Raw genomic sequence first — 26,258 nt, 5'->3', positions numbered from 1 at the left:
GTATGTTGACGTTAAATCCGAGTGCTCATTGGTGGGGCTGAGTGTGCCTCAGCTCGTCAGCGACGCCCATTTATGAGCGTTTAGACTTCGAGACTGGCTTTGTTTACAGTGTTTTCTGCTTTGCCAGTGGAAACAGCTCTCTTGCAGACTTTTACCTATTTTTCAACTTATAAGTGAATTCAATTAACAGTTATTTCCGTTAACAGTAGTTTTCGTGGAACGGATTAAAAACGTGAACCGAGGGACTACTGTATTAGAATCGCCTGGGGAAAAAAGAGAGGATGGGAGGGAATTCCGCAGTGGAGCAGTGCAAGGGAAGTATCAGAAAGACACGTCCTGTGACCTGTAGTGTGGTAAGCGAATGGGTGGGTAGGTGAGTAAGTGGATGAGTGGGTGAGTTAGTTATTGTGACCTACAGCGTGGTGGTTGAACAGTGTGGAAGAGACAAAAACAGGCTGGTCGTAGACCGAGTCTTCAACATGAGTGAAAGAATCAACAAAATAATTGAATGGAAACAGTAACCATGGTAGTAACGATAGCAGAGTGATAAGGAGGTGACCGGCAGCTGATGATTTTGATAAAGACAATGATGCTGAAATAAACGCCTTGCCTACCTGACTCACTGGCATGGGCCGGGGCCCACGCAGCAGTCTGAGCCTCAGGATGGTCGTGCGACGCTTCTCTGGCTGCTGTGTCCGCCTCGCTCTCCATCGCACGCGCTTCTCGGCTCCCTAGGCAGAAGGCATCACTTCTGCCCGGGCGCAGGCCTGGCTGAGTGAACATAGAGCAGCAACCAGCATCGTTGGTTCCACAAAAGCTGCCAAGTATCACCCTCAAAGTCAAGCGCACATGCACGCATAAAGACAGACTAAAGACAAAGATCCTCCATAGAGCTATCAACTTTGGGCAAGTGCTGTTGGCGAGCACCTATGAAAGTCGGAACAGTACCGCATCCGGCTTCCTTTGTATCCCAAGTGGCGATGCTTACACACCACACCAGGTACTCATTTGATGGTTGAATCGACCTAGAGGAAGCCCGGGACCGGTTAAGATAGTCGTCACTGGTGTTGATGCTTGTGAGCGGGAATTGAACTCGGGTCGCCACTAACCTATACCAGATTGCTTCCACATATATACACAAAAAAAGACCAAGATCCCCCATTATAGCCTTTATTATAGCCTTTAACATACTGTTGGGGGATAAGTGCTGTTAGCGAGCACCTATGAAAGTCGGCATGGCACACTAGGGGGTTGGTGGCCAGCACCAGGCCCGACCGCCTTTGTCTCCCTAGTGGTGATATTTACACACCCCACTAGGTACTCGTTTGAGGCTGAGACGACATCGGGGAGGTCCAAGACAAGTTCAGATAATCGTCGCTGGTGTTGGCCACGGGCGTCGAACTTGGGTGGCCGGGTTCGTAGTGTAGCACACTAACCGCTACACTACCGCTTACCACATATACGGATAAATGCACACGCAGACACACTTAAAACGGCCTCACCGAATCTCAAGACTGTTTCAGGAGGATACTGCTAAGTGGTTTTGCAGTAGAGGGGTATAACAATTGCTGTGTTTCCCACATAAGTGACTCAGTCGCGACTCATTTTATTTTACATTTGGCACATTTGGGCCAAGACGCAGAAACGCAATGGCCTACTCTTTTTCAAATTGCCACGATTATTTGTTGTTGTTTAACCCCATTGTGAAGCAGGTTCTGCGTATTTTTTTGACGGTTAATATGCCCACAGTATTAACCGGGGCCAGCCTGTCAGAATCGAACCATGTACCCACTGCAGCACTACACGTGGCAGCCACACAGACAAGTTTCACCTGCAGGAGTACGCTGTGTACAACTAGCCGTATACAACTATCTGTGGCAATGCGTGATCCGTCTTTGCTTTCTGATCGTCAGGTTTCATCAATAGGAACCAAATCGTTTCGTGACAGACCTAACACAGAGAAAAAATATTAATTAATGCAAATTAATTTTTAAAAGGTAAATCATATAATTTCAAATGTTTTTCTTTTAAAATTTTAGCCAATTAAGGAATTAAAAAGTGCAATATTAAGCATTAAAAGTACCATCAATCCACAACATTGCACAAAAAAAACTCAGCATCGTTTAAAAAATGGTGCAAAGCTTACTCCTCATTCAATTCTCTAATGATGGCATGACATCTGTTGCTATGTTTGATTCTTTACATATATTTGGTGTTCGACAATATAATTTAATGAGATTATTTCGTTAGTACATCCTCAATTAGCACGGATGGCTACGTATGGTGCTAAAGAAGTTCAACATACACACAATCATTCGCAACATGCATGGCACAACATTTGCTATGCTTTAATGTTTTTTTTTTTCACACGTCGCCTTTGGCAATATACTGTAAGTACAAATCTTATTTATAATATGGGCAACATTAAATAAAAGCGTCCTCAAATATCGACAACATATGAAATAATTAGAGGTATGAAACATGGCTAATAATCAAACATATAGAAAGGTAACGCATTGCAATGTTGTCGAGATACGCCCCACACATGGTGCTCACACCAGACACAGATGCTTGTGCTCCCTCCCATAGCGTCGTCTCGTTTTCCAAGCCCTCCGACGCCTGCCGTTGTGGAGTTTGCTGCGTCTCTCTCTCTATACCCCCGCGGTCGCGTGGATTCAGAATATACTAAATGACTTTAATGAACACTGTGCAGAAATTAAAACATGTATAAATAATCAAACATAGCAACATATATAAATGCCCTAAGTTTGACATGAGATGATCATTGTATAACTACACTCGAAAAACAGCTCGCCACGGCGGTGAGATGTTAACTACCTCGCCTGGTATACAGGAGGTCGTGCGTTCGATCCCAAACCTCTATTTTTTTGCTGCTTGCATTTTCTCCCTGGATTCTTCTCCGGACCCTCCGATTTTTCCCTCCTCCACATTCAGAATCAACATCACGCACTTTTAGACTATTTGGCTGCTATAAATGCCCACACGATAAGCCACGCTTCGTTGAGCTATCATTAGCGATGGCCGGGATCGCTTCTGAAAAATAGTGAAACAATTACAACCTTGCTCAACCCACACACATACACACGTGTGTCAATTTATATACTGCAACTTTGATCAAGAGCGCCGTTTGTGGCTGGTCGCTCGGCTGTCTTGGGCCCCCTGTGGCCCCACAGATTGAACTCTGTAACGCGTGATGGGGGGCAGGGGGTCCAATGAAGCGGAGAGCCTCTCGCGTACTCCTCCTGTATCAACCCTAGATGGGTCTCGGCAGTGAACAACGTTCGAGAATCGATCGGCGCTTTGTTTTAACAGTCCCTCCTCAACCTGTCGACGGAATCCCCGGACCCCAGGGAGGCCCCCAGCTCGGAGCCAGGGCCCCGGGTAGGGCCAGGCCCCCGGGTACGGCCTTCACTGGCCTCCCCGCATTTGCCATTACGAGTCCTTGCAATCCGCTATCGCCCTTGGCGAGGTCCGGCGGTGACCAAAACAAAGAGACGAAGTCACGGCGACTCTTCCCATTGTTTGCGTTCACTAACTTACGTGCAGGGCCAGAGCAAGCAAGGCAGGCAGAGCAAGGCAGAGCAAGGTATAGCGAGCAAGGCAGGCAGAGCAAGGTAGAGCAAGGTAGAGCAAGATAGAGCAAGATAGAGCGAGCAAGGCAGAGCAAGGTAGAGCGAGCAAGGCAAAGCAAGGTAGAGCGAGCAAGGCAGAGCAAGGTAGAGAGAGCAAGGTAGAGCGAGAAAGGTAGAGCAAGGTAGAGCGAGCAAGATAGAGCGAGCAAGGTAGAGCAAGATAGAGCGAGCAAGGCAGAGCAAGGCAGGCAGAGCAAGGTAGAGAGAGCAAGGTAGAGAGAGCAAGGTAGAGCGAGCAAGGTAGAGCAAGGCAGAGCGAGATATGCGAGGCCGAGCGAGCAAGAGCAAGATAGAGCAAGCAAGGTAGAGCGAGCAAGGCAGAGCGAGATATGCGAGGCAGAGCAAGATAGAGCAAGGCAGAGATATGCGAGGCAGAGCGAGCAAGGCAGAGCGAGCAAGATAGAGCAAGGCAGAGATATGCGAGGCAGAGCGAGCAAGAGCAAGATTGAGCGAGCAAGATAGAGCAAGGCAGAGATATGCGAGGCAGAGCGAGCAAGGCAGAGCGAGCAAGCGCGTTATTCCATCAGACCGCGGCAACGTCTGCCGCTCATTATAACCACTGCCTTTGAATTGAGAATTGAGCAAGGCGGGTTAAACCACCACCCCCGCATCCCCTAAAATCACACAACACGACTCTCGCAACGCGATTCAGTTTGAAGAACAACAAATATAATCGGGGGCCTGGGTGTGTTTGGTTGTTAAAACGCAGCGCTGTCCCAACCGCGGACGAAACGCGCGCAGTTTCCCGGCAGCCTGCGGCACCCCCCACCCACCCCGCCTGGCTCGCTGCCTGCAGCAGCAGCAAGAGGCCGGCTGATGGCGCCACGAGAGAGGTTCGTCTTCACCCAGAGTCGTCCTCCCACCACCACCACAACCACCACCACAATCACCACCACCACAATCACCACCGCTACGACAACCGCCGCCGTCAACCGCCGCCTCGGGCCCTCCTCGCGAGCCACGAGGCCCCGGGCCCCGCGGGGAAGCGGGCGGCGCCTCCGTCTCCAGCCCCACTGCGAATTCACGCCGCCTGTAAAGCCGTGAGCGCAGCAGCGCTGCAGACTCATGAGCGCTCGCCCCATCAACAGCCCGGCGGGATCACGACTACTAGCCCTGACCGCTTTGTCCCCGACATGCGAACCATAACTCTTAAATACTGTAATTGACAAATGCGACACCCCCCAATCCATATCTTTCACCATAAAAACACGAATGCGCTAGCCACGAACCCCAATGCTTGACCGCTTAGCCCTCACCACCATTGAACCTGTAGCCACCTAACGCCTCACACGAACTCTTATCCATGTCGAACCCATGTCCAACCCAGCCCCGATGCTGTGACCGTCTCTCTCCGTGTTCATCACTGGCCGTGTAAATCAACTGCAGTGTCTAAACGGCGTTTTGTTTGGTGCATCGCTGCGCGCCACCCACTCCACTTCTGTACGGCCGCCGAAACAAAAGACAAAGTTCCCCCGTGTAGCCTTCACAGACTGTTGGGGCAAGTGCCGTGCTCGAACGGCAGCACCTACGAAGGCCGGCACTGTGGCACACGAGGGGGTGGGTGGCCCAGCAAACACGCCCGGCCACCTTGGTCTCCCCCCTTAGTGGCGACGTTTACACACCGCACCAGGTACTCGTTTGAGGCCGAGTCGACCTAGGGAGAACCCGGGGACCGGTTCAGATCTTCGTCGCCGGTGTTGGCTGCGAGCGGTTAAAAATCCGACTCGGCTGGCCCGGGGGTCGTGGGCGCATTCCCGATGGAAATATCCCACTGTGGACACGGCCATCGTATACGCGCATTGTACACCGACGAGGCACGAAACGTACAGCAGGTTCAAAGGTGTGCGGAGAGATGACGCCTGCGTGTAAACCACACGGAGGGGCTCAAGAATGATGGCGCGGCATCGGGGGCCCAGGCACCGCCGACAACTCGAGATGTCGCCAAGACCTCGGCCAAGTGGAAGTGGCGCTCTGGCAGGGCGCGCGAATCCGATGTCGTGGCCGGGAGGCGAGTCTGGCGGCCGATGGAATGGTGGCCGAAGGGGGCAGGATTCGCCTCAAAGCCTTGAGAGAATTCTATTAAAATGTGAGGCGAGAATGTGGATTGGCTGACAACAACTTCTAATTGGAAGCGGTGTCCTTCCCCCGCACCTCCAATTAACGCGGTTGGCTACGTTCGGTGCGAAAGAAGTTCAACAGTACATACGTAGAGCATGACTAATACTAACTATATTACTTATACCTCAGTACCAACGTACCCTTATCCTGAACTCTATCGCTAACTCAATGCCCCAACCTAATCCTAACCAAAACACCGGCACGATATAACAAATTACATTTACTGCCCGTGACTAAATAACCATGACATTTCTCGATCTCATCAAGCTGGTTTGATCCTGGTTAGCTGTAGGTGGACAGAGTGGGAATAAGAAATGTGGGCTTAGGTTTTTATGTGGCCTAGAGATGATGCCAGTACAGACATAGGTTGTTTAATACTGTATACGCGAAGTGTTGAATGTTATGAACTAAAACTATTTTTTTTATTTTACCAGGTAAGGCCGACTGAGCTACATAGCTCTTGTTTAGAAGCCACCTGCCCACAAATGAGAGCTCAACGAAGTGGCTTATCACGTGAACATGTATAACAGCCAAATACTCTGTACCCTCGCATGCAGAGATGTACTCCAGTAACTTTAACTTCCGCCTCCCCATACCATAAACACCGATTTATAGCAGTGGCCAACCATCCCAATGCAGAAACATTCCTGAGTCTTGGGTCTCGGTGAGTCTAGAAAACACATGATCACTCAATAATATTCGTGGCATGAAGGTGTGCCTTGCTCAAGAGAGCTCAGGGGTATATAGTCTCTTCTCCACTGGTAGACAACAGAATGGCACCCGATATAATATATCCACTATCCAACCCTCTCCACATTGCTGACCATATTCAAACATTTATTAATATAACATGTCAGGATTAAGTATTATAATTGCGTACGAAGGAGAACTTTATATTAAAACATAATTAAACAGACTGCACACAGAATGTGTACACGTTTTCATGTATGTTGGACTTCTTTCGCACCGTACGTAGCCAACCATGCTAATTCATGGTGTCGCATTGCTACTCACTACAAACAGCCAACATGCTGTGTGCTAGGCATTGCACTCTGACTCCTGGTAGTGCCCATCATTCTGTCTACGGGGTATTTTAAAGAAGTTCCACTTTTTAGGAATCCAACAGTAATTGTACAATGGGTAAACTGGGCCCTGCCATCGTAATGTGGAATTTAGACCATTGGCTCAAGGAGTTGAGCACCACACCACCTCAATCATCGTGTGAGCAGTGACACTTTTAATTTGGCGGTAGCAGCTGATGGTGTCCTTGTTCAAACTTTTACAACGATATAAAGTATTTTCCACATCCTTGTCACTTTGGGTGATGTACATTGTCACCGTGCTCCAAGAAGGGCTAGAAAACTGAAATGTGACTTCAGTCGAACCTATTTGCCGAGAACTCCAAAGGGTCAAAACTACCAAACCTTCGAATCAGTTGCTGGAAAGATCACCCCCACAATACTTTCTGTCCGTCAGGCCAGAACACTCTACCCCCGTCTTGGGAAGGGGTAGCGGAGTCCCCACACTCTACCCCCCGTCTTGGGAAGGGGTGGCGGAGTCCCCTCACTCTACCCCCCCGCCACGCGCGACCTGGAGCACGGGCAGGACCACCTGGCGACCTCTGGGCTACTCGCACGCCACGCACGGCCCACAGAGACGAGCAGGACTCCTCTCTCATAAAGGAGCTGTGGCTGTGGCGGGGATGGGAGCCTGTGGCGGGGTGGGTATGAGCTATAGCCGAGGGGGTGAGATTTGTAACAGAGTAAAGAGCTGATAGCGGAGGGGGGTAAGAGCTGTAACCGCGTGGTTATTTATTATGCAGCGAAGGGGGTAAGATTTGTAACCGAGGGGGTAAGCATCTCTCACGGGGGGGGGGGGGGGGTTGGGGGTCTCGGCGGGGAGAGATTCCGCAGGGGACCCATCGCCACTTCCCTGCTCAGGGCCCATTCCCACGCCGCTCTTGGGATCGGTGCGTTTGCGGATCACCCTGTCCCTGCTGCTCGTGTCGATGGTGTACATACGATATTCTTCCGACAAGGAAGCGACACACACACACTGTACGGAGCGCGTTTGAATCGCACACGCACGCCGACTCTACTCGGGGTTGGCGCATCACAAAGTCTCTTCGCGCCCCCCACTCCCCAAAACCCACATCAACAACGCGGCGGAATTATTTCGACGTGCAACTGCGTAAATAATGAATGAACGCGGAATTAGTGCGCAGACGGCAAACCCGAGCGGCGGCGGCGGCGGAGAATCCTTCACGCGACTCGGGGCGAGGGGAGCGCGCGTTCCCCCGGGCGAGTCTCTGGGTGATTGAGAGGCTCTGCTCATCGCGTCCCTACCTTCGGAGCAGGCGAGGGAAGCGTCTTCCAGCCGACACCCAATTGAACCTCTACCGCCACGGGGTCCCCCCGGCAGCAGCAGCGGCGGTGGCGGTAGCCGGACGAGCGCCACCCCTCCTCCTCTGTTCCAATATGGCATCTGCGTGTGTGGGCGCATGCGCCAATGCTGCTGCTCAGACACGCGTGGCGCTCGCACTCCCGTTTCTACTGCTGCTACTGCTGCTTCTAGTCATGGTACTACTACTACTGCTGCTTCTAGTCATGGTACTACTGCTGCCACTGCTGCTTCTAGTCATGGTACTACTACTACTGCTACTACTGCTATTGCTGCTTCTAGTCATGGTACTAATACTACTGCTGCTTCTAGTCATGGTACTAATACTACTGCTATTGCTGCTTCTAGTCATGGTACTAATACTACTGCTGCTTCTAGTCATGGTACTAATACTACTGCTATTGCTGCTTCTAGTCATGGTACTAATACTACTGCTGCTTCTAGTCATGGTACTAATACTACTGCTATTGCTGCTTCTAGTCATGGTACTAATGCTACTGCTGCTTCTAGTCATGGTACTACTGCTGCTGCTTCTAGTCATGGTACTAATACTACTGCTATTGCTGCTTCTAGTCATGGTACTACTACTGCTGCTTCTACTATTGCTACTGCTGCTGCTATTGCTGCTGCTACTGCTGCTTCTAGTCATGGTACTACTACTACTGCTATTGCTGCTTCTAGTCATGGTACTACTACTGCTATTGCTGCTTCTAGTCATGGTATTACTACTGCTGCTTCTACTATTGCTACTACTGCTGCTTCTAGTCATGGTACTACTACTACTACTGCTGCTTCTACTATTGCTGCTTCTAGTCATGGTACTACTACTGCTATTGTTGCTTCTAGTCATGGTACTACTACTGCTGCTTCTACTATTGCTACTACTGCTGCTATTGCTGCTTCTAGTAATTGTAGTAATACTGCTGCTTCTACTATTGATGCTTATAGTAATGGTACTACTACTGCTGCTGCTAGTGCTGCTTCTAGTCATGGTACTGCTACTGCTGCTTCTACTATTGCTACTGCTGCTGCCATTGCTGCTTCTAGTAATTGTACTACTACTACTGCTGCTGCTTCTACTATTGCTGCTTCTAGTAATGGTACTACTACTGCTGCTTCTGCTATTGCTGCTGCTGCTATTGCTGCTTCTAGTAATTGTACTATTGCTACTGCTGCTGCTATTGCTGCTTCTAGTAATTGTACTACTACTACTGCTGCTTCTACTATTGCTGCTTCTAGTAATGGTACTACTACTGCTGCTTCTGCTATTGCTGCTGCTATTGCTGCTTTTAGTAATTGTACTATTGCTACTGCTGCTTCTACCATTGCTACTGCTGCTGCTATTGCTGCTTCTAGTCATGGTACTACTACTGCTGCTTTTACTATTGCTACTACTTCTGCTGCTATTGCTGCTTCTAGTAATTTTACTACTACAGCAGCTTCCACTAATGGTACTACTGCTGCTGCTTCTACTATTGCTACTACTGCTGCTATTGCTGATTCTACTATTGGTGCTACTGCTGCTATTGCTGCTTCAAGTATTGGTACTATTGCTGCTGTTATTGGTGGTGCTATTACTACTGCTGTTTCTACTACTGCTGCTATTGCTGCTGCTATTATTGCTTCTAGTATTGCTACTACTACTACTGCTGTAATTGCTGCTACTACTGCTACTATTGGTGCTGCTATTGCTACTGCTGTTGCTACTGCTGCTGTTATTGCTGGTACTGCTGTTGCTACTGCTGCTTCTAATGCTGCTACTACTGTTGCTACTGCTGCTTCTACTGCTGCTACTACTACTGCTGCTACTACTACTGCTATAACTCCTACTGCTTTTACTACTGCTGCTATTTATGTTGTTGCTGCTGCTGCTACTGCTGCTGCTATCGTTACTACTACTGCTACTATTGCTGCTACTACTACTGCTACTATTGGTGCTGCTATTACTACTGCTGGTACTTCTGTTGCTACCGCTGCTTGTATTGCTGCTTGTATTACTGCTGCTATTGCTGCTACGACTACCACGTCTGCTGCTTCTTCTATTGCTACGACTACTACTAGCAACTACTGCTGCTCCGACGACGACTGCTACTACTGCTGCTACTGTTGCAGTGGCTACTGCTGCTATTATTGTTGCTATTATTACTGCTATTATTGCTGCCATTGCTGTTCCTTATGCTAATACTGTTACAATTGCTGCTACTGTTGCTACTGCTTCTACTATTGCTACTCTTGATACTATTGTACTGCTACTGTTGCTGTTACTATTTCTGCCACTATAGCTATTGCTGATACTGTTGTTGCTGTTATTATTCCTGCTGCTACTGCTGCACCTTGTGTCGTAGCTGCCCGTACCTCTTATTCTCATTGTTTGTACGGTATTGCTGCAGATGAAGTACGGTACAACTCTCCCTGTTCGTGCGCGATGAGTCTCTCTCACACAACACAGCGCTGCGTCTCTCTCACACAACACAGCGATGAGTCTCTCTCACACAACACAGCGCTGAGGCTCTCTCACACAACACAGCGATGAGTCTCTCTCACACAACACAGCGCTGAGGCTCTCTCACACAGTGCTGAGTCTCTCTCTCACAACACAGCGCTGAGTCTCTCTCACACAACACAACGCTGAGTCTCTCTCACACAACGCTGAGTCTCTCTCACACAGCACAGCGCTGAGTCTCTCTCACACAACACAACGCTGAGTCTCTCTCACACAACGCTGAGTCTCTCTCACACCACACAGCGCTGAGTCTCTCTCACACCACACAGCGCTGAGTCTCTCTCACACAACGCTGAGTCTCTCTCACACCACACAACGCTGAGTCTCTCTCACACAGCGCTGAGCCTCTCTCTCACAACACAGCGCTGAGTCTCTCTCACACAGCACAGCGCTGAGTCTCTCTCACACAGCGCTGAGTCTCTCTCACACCACACAGCGCTGAGTCTCTCTCACACCACACAACGCTGAGTCTCTCTCACACAGCGCTGAGTCTCTCTCACACCACACAACGCTGAGTCTCTCTCACACCACACAACGCTGAGTCTCCCTCACACAGCGCTGAGTCTCCCTCACACAACACAGCGCTGAGTCTCTCTCACACAACACAGCGCTGAGTCTCTCTCACACAACACAACGCTGAGTCTCTCTCACACAGCGCTGAGTCTCTCTCACACCACACAGCGCTGAGTCTCTCTCACACAACACTGAGTCTCTCTCACACCACACAACGCTGAGTCTCTCTCACACAGCGCTGAGTCTCTCTCACACCACACAGCGCTGAGTCTCTCTCACACCACACAGCGCTGAGTCTCTCTCACACAGCGCTGAGTCTCTCTCACACCACACAGCGCTGAGTCCCACTCACACCACACAGCGCTGAGTCTCTCTCACACCACACAGCGCTGAGTCTCTCTCACACCACACAGCGCTGAGTCTCTCTCACCACACAGCGCTGAGTCTCTCTCACACAACACAACGCTGAGCCTCTCTCACACAACACAGCGCTGAGTCTCTCTCACACCATACAGCGCTGAGTCTCTCTCACACAGCGCTGAGTCCCTCTCACACAACACAGCGCTGAGTCTCTCTCACACCACACAGCGCTGAGTCCCTCTCACACCACACAGCGCTGAGTCCCTCTCACACAACACAGCGCTGAGTCTCTCTCACACCACACAGCGCTGAGTCCCTCTCACACCACACAGCGCTGAGTCCCTCTCACACAACACAGCGCTGAGTCTCTCTCACACCACACAGCGCTGAGTCCCTCTCACACAACACAGCGCTGAGTCTCTCTCACACAACACAGCGCTGAGTCTCTCTCACACAGCGCTGAGTCTCTCTCACACAACACAGCGCTGAGTCTCTCTCACACCACACAGCGCTGAGTCTCTCTCACACAGCGCTGAGTCTCTCTCACACAGCGCTGAGTCTCTCTCACACAACACAGCGCTGAGTCTCTCTCACACAACACAGCGCTGAGTCTCTCTCACACAGCGCTGAGTCTCTCTCACACAACACAGCGCTGAGTCTCTCTCACACAACACAACGCTGAGTCTCTCTCACACAGCACAGCGCTGAGTCTCTCTCACACAACGCTGAGTCTCTCTCACACAACACAACGCTGAGTCTCTCTCACACAGCGCTGAGTCTCTCTCACACCACACAGCGCTGAGTCTCTCTCACACAGCGCTGAGTCTCTCACACACAGCGCTGAGTCTCTCTCACACAGCGCTGAGTCTCTCTCACACAGCGCTGAGTCTCTCTCACACCACACAACGCTGAGTCTCTCTCACACCACACAACGCTGAGTCTCTCTCACACCACACAACGCTGAGTCTCTCTCACACAGCGCTGAGTCTCTCTCACACCACACAACGCTGAGTCTCTCTCACACCACACAACGCTGAGTCTCTCTCACACCACACAACGCTGAGTCTCTCTCACACAGCGCTGAGTCTCTCTCACACAGCGCTGAGTCTCTCTCACACCACACAACGCTGAGTCTCTCTCACACAGCGCTGAGTCTCCCTCACACAACACAGCGCTGAGTCTCTCTCACACAACACAGCGCTGAGTCTCTCTCACACCACACAGCGCTGAGTCTCTCTCACACAGCGCTGAGTCTCTCTCACACAACACAGCGCTGAGTCTCCCTCACACAACACAGCGCTGAGTCTCTCTCTCACAGCGCTGAGCCTCTCTCACACAACACAGCGCTGAGTCTCTCTCACACCACACAGCGCTGAGTCTCTCTCACACCACACAACGCAAACATTATAAAAATACACTTTTGTGGGGTTTTTTTTGGGTGTGGGGAGCTCAATAATGCATTTATTTTTTGCACGGCAAGTGAGCTGTGACGTCAAATCTGTCACGTGACCCACGCACGTGGAAGCGTAATGCATTGTAGTGTAGTGGTTAGCGCGCCGCGCTACGAACCCGGCGACTGAGTTCGATTCCCGCTCACGGCCACCACCGGTGACGATTATTTCAACCGCTCCTGGGCCTCCCCTAGGTCGACTCAGCCTCAAACGAGTAACTGCTGTGATGTGTGAACATCGCCACTGGGGAGACAAAAGCGGCCGCGCGTGGTGGATCCAAGCCCCGTGCGAAGCCGGGAAGTACGGACAGACGTTCGATTACATTGGAATCGATCTGAAGAACGAGGCGATTCTATGTTGATTCCCAAAATCGATTGCCAGAATCGACTTGGCCCCCACCGACACGACTTTGCCATTTATTTGGCGACATTTTCCCATTCTCCCTGCATACACAATTAACAAGTCGCAGGAACAGACGTTCGATAACGTTGGTAAGTGCACACCTTTATCTGTCTATGATGAACATGATGAACGCTCGAGAGAGAACGAGGCGATTCGGTCTTCATTCCCGGAATCGATATCCAGATAGGACTTTGCCCCCACCGACACGACTTTGCCATTTGTTTTGCGACGACGAAAATTTCCCATTCTCCCCGCATTCGCGATCACAATCAACAAGTCGCAGGGACAGACGTTCGATTACGTTGCTAAGCGCACTACTTTATCTATCTTTGTATGATGCATATGATGAACGCTTGCGAGAGAGAGAGAGAATGGCGAGGAGAGGCCAAGAGAGGCGGCCCACTCTTCTCTCTCGATTTGCCTTCATAATGTCCCTTAAAGATGTTTTCACTTCCCAGTAACAAATTATGGACGAGGACCAAGAACCCCTCGCAAAAAAAGCATCGAAAGGCGAACGAACGAAAGCAAAGATGGTTGGCCAAGCAAAGTCAGGAGTCGTTCCAGACAATTCGTGCAGCACATTGCCAATCTCAACAATCTTCTTTGGTTCTTTCGGTAAAGTCACGTAGAATGAGAATAAAATAATAAATTGATAAAATAAAATAACACAATAATATTCTCACGACGTTTCGGCCACAACACAAGCGGCCTTCATCAGGTGAAGGGGACAAGACTGTCTGGAGGACAGCGCTGGAGTGAGAAAGCCACGCTGAGATCACGACCTTTAAGCTGTGTGAGAAGAAACAAAGCGCCTTGACAAAGGAATTAGCATATAATTTAGCATTGAAATGGCTTGAGTGATTAGCTTGTGACTGGTCACAGAAAAGGCTATGTTAAAGTGAAAGCATACACATCCGCAAAGGCACCCCTTGACAAAGGAATTAGCATAGAATTTAGCATTGAAATAGCTAAGTTGAAGTACACATCCGCAGAGGCACTCCTTGACAAAGGAATTAGCATAGAATTTAGCATTGAAATAGCTGAGTGATTAGCTTGTAACTGGTCACAGAAATAGCTATGTTAAAGTCAGAGCATATACATTCACTGAGGCAACTAGTACAAATCAAACAGAAGAATTTAGCATTGAAATAACTAGGCGAATTTAGCATTGAAATAACTGAGTGATTAGCTTGTGACTGGTCACAGAAATGGCTTTGTTGAAGTTAAGGCCTACACATCTGAGCTATTCACAGTAACTGGGTATACAATACAATATATAATGAATACTATATAGTGAACCAATAAAAAATACTAAAATATAAATTACCTCAATGTTATCAATAAACTATATTCTCCAATCAGCTAAGCTACCAACAATAAGTCGTTATATATCACAATGCTATATGGCGAAAAATGGATGGATTCTTACCCTCAACTTTAGCAACACGGATAGCTACGGGTCCCATTCAGACGTACGAGTTCATCCATGGTCAGAACAGAGGAGGGGGAGAGAGACAGCTGCGAGGCGCTGTTATACTCCATGTTGTAAACCATACCATTAACCGTGGTGTGAGAGGTATTAAGAGTCAATGCCAGCGAAAGAGCTGCGGTCTGAAGGTCATCATAAAATACAATTAATTAAGAACGGAAATGGTTTAAAACATCTTTCCAATGGTTACTAAGCCAGAATCCATCTTCTCGATTGAAATTGTCTCTGTGCTTGTATATGTGAATGGCCTCATGAACGAATCTCTCATGGTAGCCGGTTGGTTTGTAAAGAACCTCCGTCTTGGAGAAGTCAATGTCATGTGAGCCCACTGAATTATAGCAGTGATCTGCCACGGCAGAGGAGTTCGTCCTACCGTGTTTCAAGTCTGCTTTATGTTTGCGGATGCGGTCCGAGATATGTCGTTTGGTTTCTCCAATGTAGCTACTACCACAGAGGCACTTTAGTTTGTAAACGCCCAGGTACTGTATGTCTGGAACAGCATCTTTTACAGATGGAACTAGATCACGGATTTTATGTACTGTGTTTAATCGGACCTGGATCTTGTGTTTATTCAGGATTTTGGAGATCTTTTTAGTGACCCCTGCAATGTAGGGTAAGATGATGGTTTTGAGTGGCTCCACAAGAGGATCCTTCTTCATGACTGGAGTGATGGCTTTGCGGATTGTGTAGTCGGAGTAACCATTAGCCCTGAGAGCCTGGTGTACGTGCTTGAGTTCACTGGTAATGTGTTCCTGGTCGGAAATGCATTGGGCTCTATGGTATAGAGTCTTGATGAGGGAGTTCTTCTGGGATGGATGGTGGTGGGAATCCGGTTTCAAGTAAGCATCTGTATGGGTAGCTTTCCTGTAGACAGATTGGCTCATTGAACCATCATGTCTCCTTTTAATTAAGACATCCAAAAAGGGTAGTTTGCCATCTTTTTCGAAAAAGATGCATTTCCGACCAGGAACACATTACCAGTGAACTCAAGCACGTACACCAGGCTCTCAGGGCTAATGGTTACTCCGACTACACAATCCGCAAAGCCATCACTCCAGTCATGAAGAAGGATCCTCTTGTGGAGCCACTCAAAACCATCACCTTACCCTACATTGCAGGGGTCACTAAAAATATCTCCAAAATTCTGAATAAACACAAGATCCAGGTCCGATTAAACACAGTACATAAAATCCGTGATCTAGTTCCATCTGTAAAAGATGCTGTTCCAGACATACAGTACCCGGGCGTTTACAAACTAAAGTGCCTCTGTGGTAGTAGCTACATTGGAGAAACCAAACGACATATCTCGGACCGCATCCGCGAACAGAAAGCAGACTTGAAACACGGTAGGACGAACTCCTCTGCCGTGGCAGATTACTGCTATAATTCAGTGGGCTCACATGACATTGACTTCTCCAAGACGGAGGTTCTTTGCAAACCAACCGGGTACCATGAGAGATTCGTTCATGAGGCCATTCACATATACAAGCACAGAGACAATTTCAATCGAGAAGATGGATTTGTACTAGTTGCCTCGGTGAATGTATATGCTCTGACTTTAACATTGCTATTTCTGTGACCAGTTACAAGCTAATCACTCAGCTATTTCAATGCTAAATTCTATGCGAATTCCTTTGTCAAGGAGTGCCTCTGCGCATGTGTATACTTCAACTTAGCTATTTCAATGCTAAATTCTATGCTAATTCCTTTGTCAAGGGGTGCCTTTGCGGATGTGTATGCTTTCACTTTAACATAGCCTTTTCTGTGACCAGTCACAAGCTAATCACTCAGCCATTTCAATGCTAAATTATATGCTAATTCCTTTGTCAAGGCGCTTTGCTTCTTCTCACACAGCTTAAAGGTCGTGATCTCAGCGTGGCTTTCTCACTCCAGCGCTGTCCTCCAGACAGTCTTGTCCCCTTCACCTGATGAAGGCCGCTTGTGTTGTGGCCGAAACGTCGTGAGAATATTATTGTGTTATTTTATTTTATCAATTTATTATTTTATTCTCATTCTACGTGACTTTATCGAAAGAACCAAAGAAGATGAATCCTTGCAGTCACGAAAGCTTTAAATAGAAATCTCAACAATGTTACATCATATTCTTAGTTTTTTCGGTAAAGTCACGTTGAAGGGAAACAACAAAATAATACAATATATATAAAACAATAAAAAATTCTCACGACGTTTCGACCATAAACACAAACGGTCGTCTTCAGGTGTGTTGGTTTGCATAAATTTATTTTTAAACGGTGCATTTATTTATTTATAAAAAAACGTTAGCGCCACGCGCAACGATTTGGCAGTTTATTTAGGACTAGTCCATCTATATTCTGAAAAGAGGAGGGGGGAGACGAAATTTTTTATAATGTATGCTGTCTGAAAGCCACTGTAAGCGTGAACAATCAATTAAGACCTGAAATGGTTTATCAAATCTTTCCAATGATTGCTAAGATATAATCCATCTTCTCGGTTGAAATTGTCTCTGTGCTTGTATATGTGGATAGCCTCATGAACGAATCTCTCATGGTAGCCAGATGGCTTACAAAGAACCTCTGTCTTGGAAAAGTCAATGGCATGTGAGCCTACTGAATTATAACAATGATCTGCCACGGCCGAAGTGTTGGTCCTACCGTGTTTAAGGTCTGCTTTGTGTTCACGAATGCGGTCCGAGACATGGCGTTTGGTTTCTCCAATGTAACTACTACCACAGAGGCAACTTAGTTTGTAGACACCAGGGTATTGTATGTCCGGAATCACATCTTTTACAGACGGAACCAGATCACGGATTTTATGTAATGTGTTGAAACGGACCTGGATCTTGTGTTTATTCAAGATTTTGGAGATCTTTTTTGTGATCCCCGCAATGTAGGGTAAAGTGATGGTTTTGAAAGGCTCCTCAAGAGGGTTCTTCTTCATGGTTTGAGTGATAGCTTTGCGGATTGTATAGTCGGAGTAACCATTAGCCCTAAGAGCTTGGTGTACGTGCTTGAGTTCACTGCTTATGTGTTCCTGGTCGGATATGCATTGGGCTCTATGATACAGAGTCTTGATGAGAGAATTCTTCTGTGATGGATGGTGGTGGGAATCCGGTTTCAGATAAGCATCCGTATGGGTAGCTTTCCTGTAGACAGAGTGGCTCATTGAACCATCAGGTCTCTTTTTAATTAGAACATCCAAAAAAGGTATCTTGCCATCTATTTCGACTTCCATGGTAAATCTGATGGCTGGGTGTATGGAATTGATGTGGTCGAAGAATTGGTCTAGAGCAGGCCGGCCATGTGGCCAGATGACAAAAGTGTCATCCACGTACCTCTTCCATAAGGTTGGGCGCAGAGTGGCAGTCTGGATGGCGTCAGTCTCAAATTTCTCCATGAAAATGTTAGCTATAACTGGAGAAAGGGGGGAGCCCATTGGGGTGCCCTCAGTTTGTTTGTAGAAAGTTCCATTCCAAGTGAAGTATGTATTGGTTAAACAGTGTCTCACCAGGGGGGGTACCTCAGTGTTTAGTCCTTGATAAACCAAGTCTTCAATGATTGCAATGGTGTCAGGTACAGGAACCTTGGTGAATAAGGAAACTACATCAAAACTGACAAGCAGGTCGTCTGGGGACAGGGAAATACCCTTGATTGTCGATACCAGGTGAGTAGAATTTTGTACCGCAGAGGTGGTCTTTCCAGTGAAAGGACGCAGGATTTCAGACAAAAAACGAGCTAGTTTGTAGGTGGGGGAGCCGATAGTAGAGACTATGGGACGAAGGGGTGTATCTACTTTATGTATTTTTGGTAAGCCGTATAATCTTGGTGGCCTGGCAGCAGAAGGTTTCAACGAAAACTGTTTAGATTGATCAATTAATGCGGTTGAATCAGAAATTATTTTGTTGGTTTGTGTGACGAGGCTGTTGGTGGGATCTATTTTTATTTTTGTATAACTACCATCGTCCAGTAATTCTTTAATTTTGTTGTTGTATTCTATTTTATCCATGATGACAGTAGCATTGCCTTTGTCAGCTGAGAGGACTACAATATCATTCCTCTTTTTTAATTTATATAATTCAAAACGCTCATCTTTGCTGAGGTTGCTAGCTGGCATCTTAGCGTTTTTGAGGGTTGCAGCGATTTCAGATCTTGCTACGTCTGCAGCGATGTGACCCATGCCCCTGAGAGCAACGTCTACTTGGGCAATTATATCATTAACTGGTATGTGTTTAGGTGTGACTGCAAAGTTTAGACCTTTAGCTAAAACGGATTTCAGACCATCGGAAATAGAACTGTTACTGCGATTAATTACGACTTTGTTAACGTCTAACTTTTTGGTGTGTGGATCCGGTCTTTTGTTGAAGAGGAGGTTAAATTTGGAAATCAGGTTTTCCTTACATTTGGTCGACATAGTAGCAGCTGAAGAGGCAGTCATATTGTCTACATGTTCCCAATCCGATGTGGACATTGTTGCCGTCAATGATAAGTGTGATTTGTAGAGTGTCTTGTCTAACTGATCTAGTTCGGTGTGTATAAGTCTGATTTTTTCTGAGATAAGAGCTAAGCTAGTTTTGAAAAGAATTCGTTTCGCATTAGAAGAAGATACAGCAGCAGAGGTCAGTCGTGGCGTGCAGCGGTCGTTCAGAGTCAGCGCTTAGTTACAGAGCGTCAGAGGCAAGCGTTCTGCAATGAAGCCATTAATTTCGACAGCACTCGAGTAGAGGCACACAATTGCAGTCCAATGAACATCATCTGCCAGTTCTGTGGCTCGAGGAACTTCATCTCAGAACGCCCTGTTGATCGAAAATTCACTTCGTAGGCAAATTAAAGTTGCCAAAGCAAAGGAACATCAACGGAGTTGAGCTGGAATATCCTGAGTTTCTCCACGCATTGCTGATTGACCCAACTCATCCGAATCACGCTCACTTCCGCGATCACATACCATCCTACAACAGCGCAGTTTCCTTCGCGTCGATGGGAGTGAAGATCGTCGATTTGCCAGGAAGAGGCCCATATGTCTTCAAGGTCCACGGCCAGACATATCACCGCACATCTCACCTGCAGCCGCTTGACAATCAAGTACCGCAGTACGCGCAGCTGTACGTGCATGGCAGCACGCAAGCAACGGAGATGCGTCAACAGCACACCGCGAATGCGCAGTGTCGTCAACCTATCCTGGACAAAATTGATCGCTTTTTCCGCCGGCAGAACAGATTCGCCAACAGCTACCAGTTGATGCCGAAGCACGACAAGTTGTCAATGCACTTCAAGCGGGAGAAGAAATTCCGTTGGCCAGCATGGTGCTGAGACGTGATCGTCAGTCGGATCAACGACGATACAACACACCAACATCAAACGGAAGTCGCGATGGTCTTCGTCAACGAGGATGGCGAGCCGCCGTTCGAGCGTGACATTCGCATCTACCCGAGGAATCCACAGAATCCCAATCAGCAGTTCATCAACCTCAATATCTTGAGTCCCAACGAAGATCCCATGATGTACGCGATTCTGTATCCGTACGGCGTGATGCTTTTGTGAGGGGGTGCCCCGAACAACTAGTTAAAAATAGGGACCACCAGGGCATCCTTCCAATCCTGCGGAACCTGCCCTGTAGACAAGACAGTTGTGATGATGGCACAAAACGCAGTCTGCACACAAATGCCACCCTCCCTCATCAGTTCGCCAACTACGCGGTCTGAAGCTCCGCCCTTCGTGCTTCCTCAACAGATGGCAGAATCAGCCAACCACTCACAGGGAGTGCCTACTTCCTCCATGATTTCAGGCACGGCAGCCCGAGCGGGGTCAATCCAATCTTAAGGTCAAAACACATCCACTAGCACGCACACACTAAAGTCCACACACCTATTGCAGTCTACACATATCGTTAACACAACGACAAAGATCTCCCGTATAGCCTTAAAAGACTGTTGGGGCAGGTGCTCTTCGCGAGGACCTCTGAAGGCCGACACGCCACGGCACACCACCTTTGTCTCCCGAGTAACGATGTTTTAAACACCGCACTCATTTGAGGCTGAGTTGACCTAGGGGAGGCCCAGGACCGGTTCAGATAATTGTTACCCATGTTGGCCATGAGCGGGAATTGAACTCGTGTCGCCAGGTTGGTAGCGCAGCGCAATAACCGCTACTGACACGCGATATCGTCTACATACACTACCGTGGTCCACGCACACCATAATCCACACACATAGTTCACAAACTATGGTCCACACACACAGACACTGGCCGACGCTGTGACACTGCAATGGGAACCTGAGTGGCACAAAGGTAACCAACTCTGTACACGAGCCGCCGCCGCCGCCACCGCGGAGTAACCTGTGATGTGTTTGTAAATGCGATGTTAATGCGGAACATAAAACGATGGAAATGAGAGAGGAAATTGCTCGCCTCGCGCCGCGTGAATGGGGCTGAGAGCGTCCGCGCTGATTGTTGCGGAGCGCGGGATGAAGAGCGGCGCAGGCAACTCGCACCTGAGCCCCAGCTCAGCTCCTCCCCGAACACAAAGAGGGCAGTGGGGGAGGGGGCATTCACTCCACAACTGGAAGGTGGGGGGCGATGGGCGCGCTGCGAACTCTCCGCGTGATGCCCGGGGACGGTGACACGTGGCCTGACTCAAACGCGGGATTCTTCATTGCATGCCTCGCGGGTCATTTCACCTTTAATTAACCCTTGAAGTTAAAAAGCTCTGCTGCGAGGGGGACCTGGCAATAAGTCACTGGCGGTCCCCCGGTGGCCTTTAGTGCAGCCCCTCGACAATACACAAAGAGTGAGAACACCCCCCCCCCCCCATCATCATCGTGCTGCTGTCAACGCCACAATGGTTACAATGCGTGGCGGCCCTCACTCACACCGATGTCTTATCGACGAAAGTGCCCCCCCCAATCCTCTGAACATGAGTGAAGAACGCCGCCCTAAATCGACGCTCGCCACTTATTGCATAGATTCGGTTAGAATCCAACGGGTGACCTGATTAACAATGCGGGTGTATTCAGATTTTTTTGTTTATTATTCGGCTGCAGCAAAATTACGCGTCGTCTGTTTCACAGGGGACGTCAAAGATTCCGTGACGTCCTTCGCAAGAGTAGCCCATTGTGTGCCGGCGTCACCGTCCAAGTTTTCGAAATTTCGCTCCCCCTACCTCAGAGTTTGGGCAATTGTTGTTAACGCTGACTCCTGGCCGTCTCCCAAATTATCCACTCCACGGTATTCCTGCCCGAATGAGCCGGAGGCACCGACTGTGGCTTTCCCTCTCGTCAAGCCACCGTTGCGATGTCTCGTGATGCCGCGAGTGAATTGACAAATACATAGGCAAAGGGCTCGCGTGCGATGATGGTGCGCAGTGCTGAGCCAGAGCGTGACAGACTGTGGCGTGCACAGGAGCGCAACAATTGGGGGGGGGGGGGGTAGCCGGTGTGTGGCAGCGTTATGCGACACATAGGGGTCCAGTAGGCAACAAGGGGAGGGCCCGAATCTACTGAAAAACAAATAACAAAATGTTTATGAGAACAATATATAGTCGGACTCAGATTGCAAATGGTGTGGATTTTCTCTACAACACACCGGTGTGCTGTACTAGTGTAATGGGTTCAACTGAGTCGCAGGTGTAGGCTTGGAGGTAACACATGTATTCAACTCCAACACACGGGGCAACTTCCCCTTAACAGAATAACAACCTATGGTGGTGACCACCAGGCTAACTACACTAGTTACCACGTGGTAACTAGTATAGTTAGCCAGGTGGTGACCACCAGGCTAACTACACTAGTTACCACGTGACTGGTGTAGCTAGCCAGGCGGTGACCACCAGGCTAACTACACTAGTTACCACGTGACTGGTGTAGCTAGCCAGGCGGTGACCACCAGGCTAACTACAATAGTTACCCCGTGACTGGTGTAGCTAGCCAGGTGGTGACCACCAGGCTAACTACAATAGTTACCCCGTGACTGGTGTAGTTAGCCAGGTGGTGACCACCAGGATAACTACACCAGTTACCACGTGACTGGTGTAGTTAGCCAGGTGGTGACCACCAGGCTAGCTACACTAGTTACCACGTGACTGGTGTAGTTAGCCAGGTGGTGACCACCAGGCTAGCTACACTAGTTACCACGTGACTGGTGTAGTTAGCCAGGTGGTGACCACCAGGCTAGCTACACTAGTTACCACGTGACTGGTGTAGTTAGCCAGGTGGTGACCACCAGGCTAGCTACACTAGTTACCACGTGACTGGTGTAGTTAGCCAGGTGGTGACCACCAGGCTAACTACACTAGTTAACCACGTGCCTAGTGTAGCTAGCCAGGCGGTGATCACCAGGCTAGCTACACTAGTTACCACGTGACTGGTGTAGCTAGCCAGGTGGTGACCACTAGGCTGACTACACTAGTTACCACGTGACTGGTGTAGTTAGCCAGGTGGTGACCACCAGACTAACTACACTAGTTACCACGTGACTGGTGTAGCTAGCCAGGTGGTGACCACCAGGCTAACTACACTAGTTAACCACGTGACTGTTGTAGCTAGCCAGGTGGTGACCACCAGGCTAACTACACTAGTTACCACGTGACTGGTGTAGCTAGCCAGGTGGTGACCACCAGGCTAACTACACTAGTTACCACGTGACTGGTGTAGCTAGCCAGGTGGTGACCACCAGGCTAACTACACTAGTTACCACGTGACTGGTGTAGCTAGCCAGGTGGTGACCACCAGACTAACTACACTAGTTACTACTACGGACCGGGACCAACAACTTGGGTCCGGGTCCACGTGTTGGAGACTCGTTGAACGGAGAACGTGGATGAAGGTTGCTTCAGGATGAACAACAACGCCGGTCCCTCTGGGGACCCGGCTTAGATCCTCTGTGGCGTGGTGCCACCCAGCGCTATCAACCAGCGCTCACCGGGCCCCTCTAGGGCTGCTACTACACCCACAGCACTGTGGTGTCCACGATGTCGCTACACCGCATGCCGTGACCCTCTAGGGCCGCTACTACACCCACAGCGCTGTGGTGTCCACGATGTCGCTACACCGCTCACCCTGACCCTCTAGGGCCGGCACTGCACAGTGACATCCCGTGATGTCACTACACTAGTAACGAATTGGCACGTTCTGTTTACGTGACAACCCTTACTCGTTGGCTGTGTCGGGTGGTGGCGGGTTTAACGACACATATTTGCGCGATCTAACCCAAAAAAATCCTCTATTATGGGTATATAGTTATAGCCTAGACGGTATTGTATATATGGCTAAAAACTATCCGTAGTTATTTCAGTAAAAGTGAGTCGGGAGAAAAGAAGGGGGCCCTCAGTTGTATCTGGCATAGACCCCCCTCCCCGTTGAAATAAGTCGTTGCACCTCTGGGCGTGCACGTGAAGGTGGTGGCGTTAGAACAGGAGAGTGGAGAGAAAGGAGCGGAGCACACGGGGCTGCGATCTTGCCAGGAATTGTTGATTGAAACAAAGCTTGCCGACTGAGCACAGGCCCAGAGGGCCGCCAAGCATGTCGAGCGGACATCAAAGCGAACGTCATTGTCGACGTTGTAAAATAAGTGTTGAGAAATAATAAATGGGTTTTCCCCTTTTTTCTGGCAACAAAACTGAAACCTCTTTACAAGGATTCATGTCTGCATTAACCACAATACCTGCAGTCAAAATGCAAAAAAACATACTATGATAATATATGCATTGTCCTTGAAACTGATTGGTCCACACCAAGGGACGGCTTTCTTTTGAGCCCAATTGGTGCTCGACCAGATGACGCCAAAAGGCGAGCACCAATTGGGTCGAGGCTCAAAAGAAAGCCGTCCCTTGGTGTGGACCAATCAGTTTCAAGGACAATGCCAATATATTATCATAGTATGTTTTGTTAGCATTTTGACTGCAGGTATTGTGGTTAATGCAGACATTAATCCTTGGAAAGAGGTTTTGTTGCCAGAAAAAAAGGGGAAAACCCCTATTATTATATTTTGGTACTGGCAAAGGAGGTCTAATGATGTAAGTTTTGAGAAGTTTCTTGCATTGAGCAAAGTTATTCAAATTATTCTTTTGTTGGTTGAGGAGGGGTGGGGGGAGAGACGACGGTGGGAGGGAATTGTAAAGTGCGGCAGTGCGTGGGAGGAAGCAGCAGGGGCAGTGTTGGGACCTGCAGGTGTGGTGGGCGAGTGGGCGAGTGGGTGAATGAGTTAGTGTGTGTTTGAGTGAATTGTTGTGACTTACAGTGTGGTGTTGGTTGAACGCAATGCGATGGATGAGACGAAACAGCGAGTGGCTGCTGCACACGGGAGGCGGAATCAGTGAGTGAAGTTCAAGGGCACAGGGACGATGGTCAGAGTCGTAGCAGCGATAGCAGAGTGACGAGGAGGCGAATGACCGCCGGTCGGCGAGCCGGACGAAGCGCAGTGTTAGCCAGGCGAGCGAGACGCGTGCCAGGCTCAGGTGCGCCTCTCCGCGTGGACCGAATCAGACGAGGCCGAGCGTCGGGCGATCCACCCTCGTTCCTGGGACACGCGACCCACTCGTGGACGACTCATCCGCTCGACTCGGAGCGAGGAAGCCCTCCTCCTTCGTGAGAACAAAAAACGTAAACGTCCGTCAGCGATGCGCTAGCGACGTCACTGTGGTGCCTGTCATGGAAAAAACTAGGCACGGGCGGTCGATTGTGTCTTGGCTCTGGACATTACGTGGCGGAGCGCGGTTGGAAAAGGTTATCATACTCGCGCCCACACACCTACCCCCCCCCGTGCCCACACACACACCCCCCGTGCCCACCCCCCCCCCGTGCCCACACACCCCCCCCGCGCCACTTGTGTTTTTCACTGAGCACCCGCCACGTTTATGTTTTTAACGACAGATGCCGCGGTGGCTAGGAGATGTTAACTCTCTCGCCAGGTGTGCAGGAGGTCGTGGGTTCGATCCCAGACCCTAACACCACGGTGGCTAGGAGATGTTAACTCTCTCGCCTGATGTGCAGGAGGTCGTGGGTTCGATCCCAGACCCTAACACCACGGTGGCTAGGAGATGTTAACTACCTCGCCTGGTATGCAGGAGGTCGTGGGTTCGATCCCAGACCCTAACACCACGGTGGCTAGGAGATGTTAACTCTCTCCCCTGGTATGCAGGAGGTCGTGAGTTCGATCCCGACCCTGACTCTTGCTCTATATTTGGAGTTTGCTGCGTCTCTCTCTCTGTCTCTCCCTGTGATCGTGTGGATTTTTCTCCGCGTCCTGCGGGTCTCCCCTCCACATTTATAATCGATGTGCGTTTTAGAGTATTTGGCTGCTTTACATTTCCACGCGATGATAAGCCACTTCGTTGACCTATCATTTGCGATAGCCAGGTCGCTTCTGAACAATAGCCATATAGCTCAGTGGGCTTTATAT

General features: G+C 49.2%; 1 protein-coding gene across 5 annotated transcripts in view; it reads right to left on the bottom strand.

Moving 5' to 3' along the window:
• The window catches only part of LOC116951126 (scm-like with four MBT domains protein 2), a 43,521-nt gene extending 35,166 nt beyond the window's left edge, over window positions 1-8,355 (bottom strand). For 2 of the 5 annotated variants that reach the window (XR_012946532.1, XM_032969547.2), the window contains exons 1-2: window positions 8,117-8,355; window positions 615-767 (exon numbers count right to left, since the gene is read on the bottom strand). Coding sequence is in view for 4 of the 5 variants with exons in the window: in XM_032969547.2 (XP_032825438.2) it covers window positions 615-767; window positions 8,117-8,273 (310 nt within the window). In the remaining variant the exon portion in view is untranslated. Of the gene's footprint in view, window positions 1-614; window positions 772-4,909; window positions 7,580-8,004; window positions 8,085-8,116 lie in introns of those variants that run through there. The other 3 variants (XM_032969548.2, XM_076073407.1, XM_076073406.1) reach the window with 3 other exon arrangements.
• Window positions 8,356-26,258: the final 17,903 nt, after the last annotated feature.

This window comes from Petromyzon marinus, chromosome 42, assembly GCF_048934315.1.
Source record: "Petromyzon marinus isolate PM22_M1 ecotype Great Lakes invasive population chromosome 42, UKy_Petmar_22M1.pri1.0, whole genome shotgun sequence".
Lineage (NCBI taxonomy): Eukaryota > Metazoa > Chordata > Hyperoartia > Petromyzontiformes > Petromyzontidae > Petromyzon > Petromyzon marinus.
The sequence above is the reverse complement of the archived record's forward strand: the minus strand, read 5'-3'. Positions and strand labels throughout refer to the sequence as shown.